This window comes from Molossus molossus, unplaced genomic scaffold (assembly GCF_014108415.1).
Source record: "Molossus molossus isolate mMolMol1 unplaced genomic scaffold, mMolMol1.p scaffold_m16_p_21, whole genome shotgun sequence".
Classification (NCBI taxonomy): domain Eukaryota; kingdom Metazoa; phylum Chordata; class Mammalia; order Chiroptera; family Molossidae; genus Molossus; species Molossus molossus.
In genome coordinates this window covers 32225932-32239682 of record NW_023425357.1, presented here as the reverse complement: position 1 = coordinate 32239682, position 13751 = coordinate 32225932, and the positions used below count along the sequence as shown (strand labels likewise).

The 13751-nt window shown below is 39.8% G+C and overlaps 1 protein-coding gene across 8 annotated transcripts in view; it reads left to right on the top strand.

Moving 5' to 3' along the window:
• The window catches only part of PHLPP2 (PH domain and leucine rich repeat protein phosphatase 2), a 77958-nt gene that overhangs the window by 46901 nt on the left and 17306 nt on the right, over nt 1-13751 (top strand). For all 8 annotated transcript variants that reach the window (XM_036273937.1, XM_036273931.1, XM_036273933.1 and 5 more), the window contains 5 exons: nt 611-757; nt 1123-1353; nt 3430-3632; nt 7764-7824; nt 12559-12654. In XM_036273937.1, the coding sequence (XP_036129830.1) occupies nt 611-757; nt 1123-1353; nt 3430-3632; nt 7764-7824; nt 12559-12654 (738 nt within the window). The remainder of the gene's footprint in view (nt 1-610; nt 758-1122; nt 1354-3429; nt 3633-7763; nt 7825-12558; nt 12655-13751) is intronic.

Genomic DNA, 13751 nt, shown 5'->3' with positions numbered 1-13751 from the left:
TGGATCCAATTTAGGCTGATACTGTCTCTGGCTAAGACAGTATCAGTACTTTTACTTGTACCAACAAAATAGAAACACTAGTACTTATAATTTCATGTTGTATATCAGATCACATTACTGTAAAACTCCATATTACATACATATCTTAAGTGTGATATAAGTGGCCCATTGATTTTAAGTGACATTTGAGCCAACATAATTTCAATATGAAGAAAGTTGCTTATAAAGAGATATTGCATGTTAGCTATTCCTGTGAATTGGTTAGTTGTTGCAGGGCTTTTGTATGTTATATTGCATGTAGAAATTTAATAAAGGAAAAGATTTCAAGTGTATCAGTATGACTTGATGCAACATGATTGTACCAGCATGAGCTTTTATTCAAGATTTTCTGCCTTTTTAAGGAAAAGAGAGGCCTCCCATTGCACTAGATCTGGTTCCCTTGATAGTCTGGACTGAGCGTTTGGTCATCTTAGCATCTGTGCTGTGCACAATGTTTGGCACATAGCGAGTGCTCAATAAATATTTGTGGGACAAATTCTGTAATGAACATTTAAAACAGATTGCTTTCTCATTCAATAGTGTCTATATAATTTGTGCCTTTGCTTTTTAGATTTTCTCAGCTGAAGGGCCTAAACTTGTCCCATAATAAACTTGGGTTATTTCCTGTATTGTTATGTGAGATTTCTACCCTGACTGAGCTAAATCTTTCCTGTAATGGATTTCACGACCTGCCAAGTCAGATTGGCAATCTCCTAAAGTAAGTATCACAACTTTTACTAGATTCTTCATTTCCCTGGCAGAATAAGTTACTTATCTGACATTTGGAATGAAGGTAGTACCTGTGCTCTCACAGTGAAATAAATCCTGTAATTATGAGCATTCTGACTTGCAGCAGTTACTTGCCTACAGCAGTGACTAGTCCCTTGGTTTCAGTAGCATCGGTTCTATCTTTGATGTTGGCGTGACCATTAATGTCAGTTATATATAAGCCATCTTAGGACATTTTTATCATTTATCATATTCGTATAAATTAGTGACATAAGTTAGAATCCATAATTCTAGTTCTATCCATTTCAATGAAAACCTTTAATAAAGTAGACTTGTTTTGTTTTCTTCCTACAGTCTTCAAACTCTCTGTCTTGATGGCAACTTTCTGAATACTTTGCCTGAAGAATTGGGAAATCTGCAACAGCTTTCCTCCCTTGGAATTTCCTTCAACAACTTTAGTCAAATTCCTGAGGTTTATGAGAAACTCACTATGTTAGATAAAGTGGTTATGGCAGGAAATCGACTGGAAGTCCTAAACCTAGGGTTGCTGAACAGGATGAGTCATATCAAACACGTAGATTTAAGGTAAGCTCATTTGTTACCGTGTCTTCTTTAGATGGACCTCTGATGGAACTTTAAGCTTTGTCTTTATAAAGACTTGTTTAAAATATTAGGCTTTTAAAGTTATATTTCAAAGATGTAATAAAACTTCCCCTTTCAATCAATAGCAGAGAGATTATGAATGAGGTATAGGTGTTCCACATGATAGACTTCAAAATGCCTTTGACAGAAGTTGTTCTAACTTACCCTTCCAGCAACATTTTATGAGAATTTCCATTTCCTCACATCCTTGTCAGTGTTGGATTTTAGCAGTCTTTTTCCTTATTGTCAGGCAGTAGGTAGAAATAGTATTTCTTTTTTTTTAATCAGTTTATGAGTGAGGTTGAGCATCTTCTTATATCCTTATTGATTGGTAGTTTCTGTTTTTCTATAAATGTGACCATTTTTCTGTTGAATCATTGGGTGTCTTTTCTAAAAAAAAATCTTTATTGATTTTATAGAGAGAGGGAGAGGGAGAGCGAGATAGAAACATCTATGAGAGAGAACATCGACTGGCCGCCTCCTGCATGCCCCGCACTGGGGATTGAGCCCACAACCTGGGCATGTGCCCTGTCTGGGAATCAAACTGGCGACCTCTTGATGCGAGGGTTAATGCTCAACCACTGAGCCACACTGGCTGGGCTCATTGGGTTTCTTCTTGATTTCCATTGTATTATAATTTAAATGTTAAAAGTTTTACTACTAATAATTTTTAAAAAATTTTAATCCTCACCCGAGGACATTTTTACATTCATGTTCAGAGAGAGTGGGAGGGAGAAAGGGAAGAAGAGAAAGAGAGAAACATCAATGTGAGAGAGACACATCGACTGGTTGCCATCCATACAACCCCAACTGGGGCTGGGGATAAACTGCAACTGAGGTACATGCCCCTAGCGGGAACCGAACCTGGGTCTCTCAGGCCCGCAGGCCGATGCTCTAACCGCTCACCCAAACCGGCCAGGGCTAATTTTTTAAAGTTTTATTTTTTAGTTATCTTTTTCTACAGGAAGCTGGTAAAAGGCACATACTAGATGTTCTGTCATTTATACTAAGCCATTGATATCCTTATAAAGGCACAATAACAGAAAAATGTATGAAATACAGGAAAATTAGTCCAGCTGGTGTGGCTCAGTGATTGAATGTTGACCCACTCACCAAGAGATCGCTGGTTTGATTCCTGCTTAGGACACATGCCCAGGTTGTGGGCCCGATCCCCAGTTGGGGGCATGCAGGAAGCCGACCAATAGATGTTCTCTCTCGTTGATGTTTCTGTCTCTCTACCTCTCCCTTCCTCTCTCTCTAAATCAATAATGGAAAAAAAATTAAGAAAAAAAAAAGAAATACAGAAAATGAGAAGAGGTCTGTGTGTGTTAAATCACGTACTTTTATAGATGAGAGCCAAGAAGTCATTTTCTATATTTGCCCTTGAACTGTTCCATATAGATACAGATTACTTTCTTCTCCATTAATTAATATAATGTGAATCTTAGCACTAGAGAGAGTAGGCAGAGCAAAGGAAGGGAGTGTGGCTGCTTTCTCTTGCTTCTATGGTGACACCCCATGCCTGCCTTGCTGCTCACTCACCCAAAAGGTTATGTTCACCTTCTTGTTCCTTTACCCTACTCCTTCATCCCTACCTAACTTTATTAGGTATTTGGATGGAAAGTTTTAAACTAACTTTGTGGGATATGGTCCCTTTTTCCTTTCTCTTTAATTTGTTATATATTTGTCAAACTTAGTTTATAAACAAAGAACTTAAGGTACAGCTATCTGCAAGATACTTTGAGCTTCACTAAGTGCCAAATATAAATATGTAGCCTTTTGCCAATTTCTAATGTAAAATCTTGTGCTGCCTCAGTTCTAGAATGAAAAGGACTTCTCCTTTGACTGCCTTTAATCATTCAAGAAGCTTAACTTAGTATCTTGCAAAATGAAGCAAGTAGTGAAATTCTTAAGTTGTTTAGGAAGGAGAAAAAGGGATCATACCTCTCCTATTTTTCTCTTTATAAGCACATTTAATAGATTTTATTTCTAATAATTTTCTTATTTTTTAATATTAAGGATGAACCATTTGAAAACCGTGGTTATTGAAAATCTGGAGGGAAATAAATACATCACCCATATGGATTTGCGGGACAATCAGCTGACTGACTTAGATCTCAGCTCCTTGTGTAGCTTGGAGCAGCTGCATTGTGAGCGGAACCAGCTGAGGGAACTGACACTCAGTGGCTTCTCCCTTCGAACTCTCTACGCCAGTTCTAACAGTGAGTCCTCTATCCAGCCTCCTGTTTTTTCCCTTACAGCTCTCACCAGAGCTTTCTAAGAACAATGGCATCTGTGGTATTCCTCAGCCACTCTGCAAAGTAAAGTTTGAGGTTCTTTGTGACCTAGCTTTATCTTTAAGTTTACTGTCAACACTTAAGTGGTTGAGATGTGCATAAAAAGACATTGCAAGGCCCTGGCCGGTTTGGCTCAGCGGTTGGAGCGTCAGCCTGCGGTGCAGAGAGACCCGGGTTCGGTTCCCGCTAAGGGCACGTGCCTCGGTTGCAGTTTGTCCCCGGCCCTGGTTGGTTGTGAGGGTGGCAGCCACTCGATGTGTCCCTTCACATCGATGTTTCTCTCTCTCTCTCTTCCTCTCTCTCCGTCCCGCTCTATCTGAACAAAAAATGGAAAAATGTCCTCGGGTGAGGATAAAAAAAAAAAAAAAGACATTGCAAGATACTTTGAGCTTTACTTTGCTGATTTCTTATCTAAAACTTTGTGCTGCTTCGGTCTAGAGTGAGGAGCTCCTTGTTTCAATAGTGATTTGCTTCAGGAATATTTTTCAGTGTAAAAGGCCTCTTATTTGTTGAGGTCATTCTTTTTATGGAGAGTTCTTTTTTTTTAATCCTCACCCGAAGACATTTTTTTTCCCCATTTTTTGTTCAGATAGAGTGGGAGGGAGCGAGAGGAAGAGAGAGAGAGACAGAGAGAGAGAGAGAGAAAAACATCGACATGAAAGGGACACATCGAGTGGCTGCCACCCGCATAACCAACCAGGGCCAGGGACAAACTGCAACTGAGCTACGCGCTCTTAGCGGGAACCAAACCCAGATCTCTCTGGACCGCAGGCCGACGCTGTAATCGCTGAGCCAAACCGGCCAGGGCAGAGAGTTCTTCTTTACCAAAGAGGTTATAATTACTTTTTCTGTGTTTAAAGAAGGAAAGGAAAAGATGTTCAGTTTCACTAAGTGTCAGAGAAATGCAAATTTAGATAATACTGTTTTATTTATTTATTTTTTTTTTATCCTCACCCGAGGACATTTTTCCATTTTTTGTACAGACAGAGTAGGGGGGAGAGAGAGGAAGAGAGAGAGAGGGAAACATCGATGTGAAAGGGATACATCGAGTGGCTGCCACCCGCACGACCAACCAGGGCCGGGGGCAAACTGCAACCAAGGTACATGCCCTTAGCGGGAACTGAACCCGGGTCTCTCCGGACCGCAGGCGGACGCTCTAACCGCTGAGCCAAACCGGCCAGGGCTAGATAATACTGTTTTATACAAATCAAAAAAATAATGCCAACTGCTATTGAAGATAGGGGAAAGCAGCAGCTTATACACTGCCAGTGAGCGGGGCAGTTGGCAAAACCACCTCGGAGAGCAATGTGACAGTGTCAGAGAAGTTAAAGATACACATGCCAATGTCCTGGCAGTTCCCCTGCTTGGAATGTCTCCCTTAGGCGCTCACATGTGTAGAAGGAAATGTGTACAAGAGTGTTGATGGCAGCATTGTTTTTATAGTGAAAAAAAAAATAGGACTATTAATAGGAAAATGGGTAAACTAAGCAGTGATATATTTGTATAATAGAATATTGCACAGCAACGGTAATCAGTATACTAAAGCTTTGCGTTAAATCTCAGAAACATTTTTGAGTAAAAAAACGTGCTTAATTATATGTACGCTATGATAGTTATTATCAAACTTAAAAACACATGAAAATGTTGTTTTCTTAGCTATAAGTATGCCATAACACTATGAAAGAATCCATGGGGATGATAAAAATCATATCTTGGATGATGTTTTAATTCTTAGTAAAAATGTCTGAATCCTATAAGGCAAAATGTGAAAATTTGTTAAAAGCTAGATGATGGGTGAAAGATGGGTTTATTTTACTGTCTTTTCTGTATCTCTAAAATACATTATTAGGATAAAAGATAGATAAAGTTTTCTCTTTTGATTGCCTTTAATCACATTACAGAAGCTTCAAACAGTAGCTTAGATTAATTGCTTAGGTCAGAATAGTGTCAAGCTGATGAGTATTATGCTGTTTATAGCTATTGTGAGATGATAATAGGTGTTTTGCCCTAGAAATATTTATTATCAGGTCCCTTTTCTATTATTATTATTTTATTCTCACTCGAGGACATTTTTGCATTTATCTTCAGATAGAGCAGGAGGGAGGGAAGGAGGAAGATAGAGAGAGAGAAAAACATCGATGTGAGAGAGACACAATGACTGGTTGCTATCCACACAACCCCAACCGGGGCTGGGGACAAACTGCAACCGAGGTATGTGCCCTTAGCAGGAACTGAACCCGGGACTCTCTGGTCTGTGGGCCGATGCTCTAACCGCTGAGCTAAACTGGCCAGGGCATATTATTATTATTTTTTAAATACATGTTTTTCTTGATTTTTTTTAGAGAGAAAGGAAAGGAGAGAGATAGAAACATTGATCGGCTGCCTCCTGCACGGGGATTGAGCCCACAACCTGGGCAAGTGCCCTGACCGGGAATCAACCAGGACCTCTCAGTTTATGGGATGATGCTCAATCTACTGAGCCACACCAGCTGGGCCCATTTTCTATTCTTTTTTTTTTTTTTAATTCTCACCCGAGGATATTTTTCCATTTATCTTCAGATAGAGTGAGAGGGTGAAGGAGAGAGAGAGAGAGAGAGAAACATCGACATAAAAGAGGCACATTGACTGGTTGCTTCCCACATGACCCTGACCAGGGCTGGGGACCGAACCACAACCGAGGAACCCTTGACCGGAATCGAACCTGTGACTCTTTGGTCCACGATTTGACATTCATTCCAACCGCTGAGCCAAACCGGCCAGGGCCTATTTTATATTCTTAATGTATCTGAAGAATCTGAATGACTGGCTCTATTTGAAAGGATCTTACTGACATAGATGCAATCTTGATTTCTTAGTAACCAAGATTCTATCACAGTACTGTACTAAATGGGGCTTGTTTGAAGTTAGCTATTCTGTTTACAGAATACTTAAATTCAATAACCTGGGAGAATTCATATTAATACCTGCAGTTTTAACACCTCAAGGGTAAAGAACTCAGCTTTGCAAAAGAAGTTATCCAAATGATCAGTTAATATAGGAAAAGGCACCAACTTCACTAGTTATCAGGGATGTGCAAATTGAAACCCCAGTGTGATACCACTACATACCTACCAGAGGGACTAGAATGAAAAAGACAGAAATTGTCAGCTGTTGGGAGTGTAAATTGGCACAACCATTTTGGAAAACTGTTCAGTATGTCTACTAAAGCTGAACATATGTACCCCCCTATACTTATCAGTTCTCTCCTAAGCTTATGTGAATGATTATATAAATGCTTATATTAGTGCACAAAAGACATGGAAAAAATGTTAATAGAAACACTAATTATAGTAACCCCAATTGGAAAGGACTTAAATGCCCTATCTCTAAAATGGATAAATTAATTGTGGTACATTCACGTAAAAGGTTTTATGCTGCCAGGAGAGTGAATGAACTACAACCATATGTAGTAATATAAACAAATCTCACAAGTGCAGTGTGGAGTGAATGAAGACAGATTTAAAAAAACTTCAGGTACTGTTTGTGTATATTTACATAATTAGGCAAAAGCAGTCTGTGGTATAGAGAATCAGGATGGCATGGGGCCGTGACTGGAAGGGTAGATGAGATGAAGCTTCTGGAGACCTAGTAATGTTCTGTTTCTTGATCTGGGCACTGGTTATATTAGTGTGTTCTGTTTATAAAAATTTATTGATCTATACACTTAAGATTGTTGTCCTTTTCTATATGTTTTACTTTAGTTAAAAGTTAAAATAACTGCCAGCAAAAACTCTATTACCAATTTTTTAAAAAACGTAAGTAGTTGCTGTTACATTTGACAACTGCCTGATCTGGTGTGAATCCAGTGCAGTACTCAAGATCCTTCATTGGTTGTATGTGGTCTTCAAATTGGGATCAAGCTGTTAATGTGAGTTACCCAGTGGTTTTTGTCTTTAGTTCACATTAGTAGGTAGCATCAGTTTTCTTTCTGATGATTTCACTAAGCCACTTTTCCCTTGTTTCCATGAGTTACTTTCTTTAGAGAATGTAACTAACACCTATTTGTTTTTCAATTAGGGCTGACAGCAGTGAATGTCTATCCAGTACCCAGTCTTCTCACTTCTCTAGAACTTTCCAGGTGAGTGTGTCTCATGAAGGTGATGCTTGTTTGATTCCTAATATTTAAGAGATGAATGTGGATAATTTGATAGTTTTGAGCTACAAGAAATCTAAATATATTGAAGTATTTGGATAACCTGAAGAAGTACAAAAGGATGAGTGGATAAATAAGTTTAATGGTCATGCTGTCTAGTTAAAGGAAAGGTCGGTCTATCTATCTATCTATCTATCTATCTATCTATCTATCTATCTATCTATCTATCTATCATCTATCTGTCTGTCTGCCTGCCTGCCTGCCTGCCTGCCTGCCTGCCTATCTGTCTAGAGATCTATCTATTTAATTGCTCTTAGTGAGAGGAAGGGAGGGAGAAAGAGAGAAACAGCAATTGGTTGCCTCTTGCATGCACCCTGACTGGGCATCAAACACACAACTTGGGTATGTAGCCCTGACTGCAAATCTAACTTGTCACCTTTTGGTATACGGGACAGTGCTCCAAACAATTAAGCCGTACCAGCCAGGGCAAAGGAAGGGTCCTCTTTGAAACAGATATGTGTCTTTGAATTACTCATTCTTAAAGTCTGTGGATTTAGGATGAGGTAAATCATAGCTTTGATTTCCTTTTTGCCATATGGAATGATGCAATTCTTGGTTTTTAGATAGTAGTTTATTTTGAATGCAGTTTATTTTCTGACTTTCTTGATACTCTTGTGACCTTTGTTGGTCTGATTTTCAGAGAGATATTAATTATAATTTCAGAGAGATATATTTTGGATTTTACTAACTTCTGGTGGTGGTCAAGGGTAAATGTAGCCCAGTTGGTGTGGCTCAGTGGATTGAGCGTCGTCCCATGAACTGAGAGGTCCTGGTTCAATTCCCAGTCAGGGTACATGCCTGGGTTGTGGGCTCGGTCCCCAGTAGAGGGTGTGCAGAAGGCAGCCAATTGATGTTTCTCTCTCACATCAATGTTTCCATCTCTCCCTCCCATCCTCTCTCTCTCAAAAATCAATAAAAGCATCATTAAAAAAAAAAAGTAAATGTAAATGAAGTTTGTTTTTTTTCCCCTTCATTTTTAACATGTTAGGCATTCAGGATTCAGTGGTTGAGTTTAACAGTCTGTTGGAGAGTTTGACAAAAAAACAGTTACAGGGCAGCATCATAAGTGCTATGATTAGAGAGTACTAGAAGCAGGTACACAGGGCAGTGGACAGAGTCTTATATGGGCAGGGTGTTGTAAAGATTAAATGAGATAATAAATGCAAAATATGTAGCGTAGTGCCTGGCATAAAATAGTCTCTCAAGAAATATTAGTTGTTATAGCCAGTTTTCTTTCTGATGTTACTTTATTATAATTATTACTAAGCTATTCTAAATTCCTTTCCGTGCATTTCTTCTGTCATATTTTCCTAGCAAAGCCCTATTTAGGATCAATATTATGGTTGGCCTTCTCCACTGAGCTTGCTCCTTGCTGAAGAAAATCACATGGACACTACTATAAATTCATGACTCTTAGTGTCCTGGACATCTGTTCCCATTGCTCAGCTTCCCTCACTGCACCACGCCTCATCTCCACTGCTCTAGAGCTTAACCTCCTACTTGACTGAGAAAGTAGAGGCTGTCCAGGGTGATGTTCCTCAGCTTCCTCCACCTCGCTCTTCATGCAGGTTCATATCTATTCTCAGCCTCTCTCCTCTGTTCAGGCGGTCTGCCATCTGTGCCTTTGATCCTGTCCCTTCCACCCCCACTGTTCTGGTAGCTGCCTCCTGCCCTCTCATGTAGGCTCAGGGTCTTCCTTTTTCTCAGTCTCTACACACAATCTTATTTCCTCTGTCTTAGAAAGGTCTCTTTATCTTGCAACTCCTCTAGTTACTATCTAATCTTTTTCATCACCTTTTTGTCTAAATTTCTCAAATATTTACATTTGTTGGCTCAACTTCCTTATTCCCATTTGCTTATCCTACTGCAACTTGCTTTAGTCCTTCTCTTATGGAACTTTTCTTTTTTTTTTTTTATCCTCACCCGAGGACATTTTTCCATTTTTTATTCAGATAGAGCAGGAGGGAGAGAGAGGAAGAGAGAGAGAGAAACATCGACGTGAAAGAAACACATCAAGTGACTTCTACCCGCACAACCCAACCAGGGCTTGGGACTAACCGCAAGCGAGGTACTTGCCCTTAGTGGGAACCGAACCCGGGTCTATCCGGACCACAGGCCAATGGTCTAACCACTGAGCCAAACTGGCCAGGGCTATGGAACTTTTCTATATTGACATTGTTAATCTTGCTCTCTTTTCTTCAAAAATGCTATTTCCTCAGCTGGCTAATAAAATCTGATTTGTTTCAGGTCACCTTGAGCATTCCAGTCTCTTGCATACTCCTCTTCCTCAGCTAGTCCTTTAAAGGTTGCTTAGTCCAGGGTCTGCCCTTGGCCCACTATACTTCTTATTTGACAGGATCTCATTTACTGCAAAGATTTCAGCCACACTTCAGTTCAGTGTCAGTATCACCCAGATGCCCAGACCCTCTTCTTTCACCTGTGTCTAATTAGACCCCTGTGTCTAATTTCATACTAAGATATTTTGACCTGCACATCTCCAACTACCTTAAATATGTACAGAATTAAACTCATCCACCCCTATACTCTCATTTTAACTTGTCATTTGTTTATTTCAGCTTTTGGCATTATCGTAAGACAATCATATCCAGATGGGCGTCATAGAGTCATGATTTCCAACCTCATTTGGAGCTTAGCAATCCTTTCTCTGGATATGATGTTCTCCCTGGTCATCTAGGCCAGAAACCTGAAAGTCATTTTTTATTCTACCTGCTCTACTCCCATGTCTAATCCATCTCCAAGCAGTTTTGCTTTTTGCCTCTTAAGTACTTATGGAAACCCTCCCCTCCCTTCCATATGTATCACCATTCATTTAGGCTTATATCATCTCTAGTCTGGAATTCTGTAACAGCTTCCTGATTATTCTTCCTTTACTAATATAATCACCTCAACCAGACCTCCATGTAGTCATAGAGTGACCTATTTAAAGTACAAAACTGACATTGTCTCCCCACTACTTACTAACCCTTTAGTGATACCCCTGTACCTGCAGGATAGTCACAACCTTCCAGATATGATTTGGGTCTCTCTAGCCTGTTTCTCATCACTCTCTGCTCCATTTCTCTAAACTGCTTATTCTTTTTCTCACATATCTTATGCCATTTCTTGTCTTTTTTCTTTTTTTTTTAATCCTCACCCAAGGACATTTTTCCATATTTTGTTCAGCTAGAGCAGGAGGGAGAGAGAGGAAGAGAGAGAAACATCGACATGCAAAGGACACATTGAGTAGTTGTCACCCGCATGACCCAACCAGGGCCGGGAACAAACTGCAACCATGGAACATGCCCCTAGCGGGAACCCAACCTGGGTCTCTCTGGACCACAGGCCGACGCTCTAATGGCTGAGCCAAACTGGCCAGGGCTGTTATGCCATTTCTTTTCTTGCCTTTGTGTTCTCACCACTCATGTTGTCACCTCTTTCTTGGAATATCTCTTCAGGTCATTGTACAACATTCTTCAAATTCTAAGCCAGGTGTCTTATTTCTTAGGGAGCTTGCCTTGATCCATTCCAGCAAAGTGCTTCCTTCACTAAGCCATCATAGCAGTATCTGCATTTCTTTTACAGCCTTATTTCATTCTGCTTCATCGTATCAATCGATCAATCAATAGATACTTTAAGGCCTAGAGAGGCTGAGTAATATCTGAAAATTAAATTTTTTTTTTTTTTATCCTAACCTGAGGACATTTTTCTATTTTTTTGTTCAGATAGAGTGGGGGAGAGAGAGGAAGAGAGAGAGAGAAACATTGACGTGAAAGGGACACATCGAGTGGCTGCCACCCACACGACCAACCAGGGCCGGGGACAAACTGCAACCGAGGTATGCGCCCCTAGCGGGAACCGAACCCAGGTCTCTCTGGACCGCATGCTGACACTCTAACCGCTGAGCAAACCGGCCTGGGCTGAAAATAAAATTTTTTTACTAGGTGTCTGCCCGGTGTTTGAATTCACATGCTAAATGATTTGAAGCCACCCCCCACTAGTTATCTAGTTATCTTATGTTTCTCCTTCCTCACTTTTATTCATTTTGTTCATTTTCCTCAGAATTTGCTTTTCTTATTTCCCAGTTATTACCTGTGGAAATCTTACTCATCTTCAAAGGTTTGTTTAAAATGCCACTTCTTCCATTAAGTCTTTCCTCATCTCTCCCTCAGCCATCCCACCACACATGAGCTTTCCTACTACTGAGAGCCTGTTTATCTTTGAGCATGCAGCATAATTGATCCAGTATTATATATGTTTGGGTACTTGTCTCTGTCCACCTTTAAAAAAATTTTTTTTTAGAAAAGAGGAAGGGAGAGAGAGATAGAAACATCGATGAGAGAACTTTAGTTGGCTGCCTCCTGCATGCCCCCCACTGGGGATCTGGCCTACAACCTGGGCATGTGCCCTGACTGGCAATTGAACCAGCGACCTCTTGGTGCATGGGTTGACTTTTAACTACTGAGCTGGGCTCTGTCCACCTTTCCATCAGTGACATTCACTGAGCACTTAGTGTGTTCTGGGTAGTGGATCACGAATGCCTGGGGATAGTGCTCCCGCTCTCGGGGGCTCACGGGCCAGTTAACAGATATATTACAGACTAATGAAATGAATGCCACTCATCATCGTAAATGATAACTTGTGTTGATTTATTTTCTATAGAAACCTGCTGGAGTGTGTCCCTGACTGGGCCTGTGAAGCAAAGAAGATAGAAATATTAGATGTGAGCTACAATCTTCTGACAGAGGTTCCTATGAGGTGTGTGTAAATGTATATACTATGAATGTGTGTATTGATATATATGTATCTATGTATGTATTTAATTATTTTCCTAGATTTGGGTTACCTTGCATAGGTACTTTCATTCATTTGGTCAATAAATGTTGATTACCTGCTGAGTGCAGGGCAGTGTGAAGTGCTGTGAGGGATACAGTAACAGCTAATGCATAGTTTTGTCCTGCAAGAAACTTGGTGAACAGGTAGTTGAGGTGACTTGTGTACAGATAACTGATAAGATGTAACAAGAGTTGCTGGCATAAGTCGGTGATAGGGTACTAATATTAGATCATTTTTATTGGGTCAATTATTGTGAGCTGGGCAATTTTTTAAGAACTTTGCTTTTATTTAATCCTTTGACAGCTTTATTATATGGGTCCTGTTATCCTTATCTTACAGATGAGAAGACTAAGGTTTGGAGTGGCTAGGTAACTTGTCCAAGATCACACTTAACTAAGAAGTGATGAGAGCTGGCATTTGAATGTTGTCATTCTTGTCTTCACTCTTCATCACTGCTCTGTATAAATAAAATGTTTTAGAAATTCAGAGCTTTGAATAATTAGAGAATGCTTCATGGAGAATGCATATATTTGAGTTGACTTTTACAAGATGGTGGGATTTCTGTGTGGAGGGGGGAAAGAGAGAGGTACTTGGAGGGAGGGGGTAAATAAGTTGTAAAATGTGTGGGGACGGGGTAAATAAGTTGTACAATATGTGGTTATCACCTAGTGGAATCTTTAAAATTAGAGACTTTTGCAGCATAGTAGATATGAACCCAACCTTTGGAGTTGGACCTTAGTTCAAATCCTGACTGTGCCATTTACTATATTCAATGTGAGATCTTTGGCAAATCAGTCACTATTTTTTCTGAATTTCATAGATAAGTGGCTTAGCACATTTTAAGCACAGAATAGTGGTTTTGTTATAATACATTTTATTATGAATTACAGTTAACTATATTAATATTAATAGATTCACTGAATTTTTGGTGCCTTCTAGACTTAAGTCTCAATTGATTTATTCTAGAAATTGTTTGTTTTGATCTATTCTGTGCAGTTTGCTTTTATTAACTCACCTTT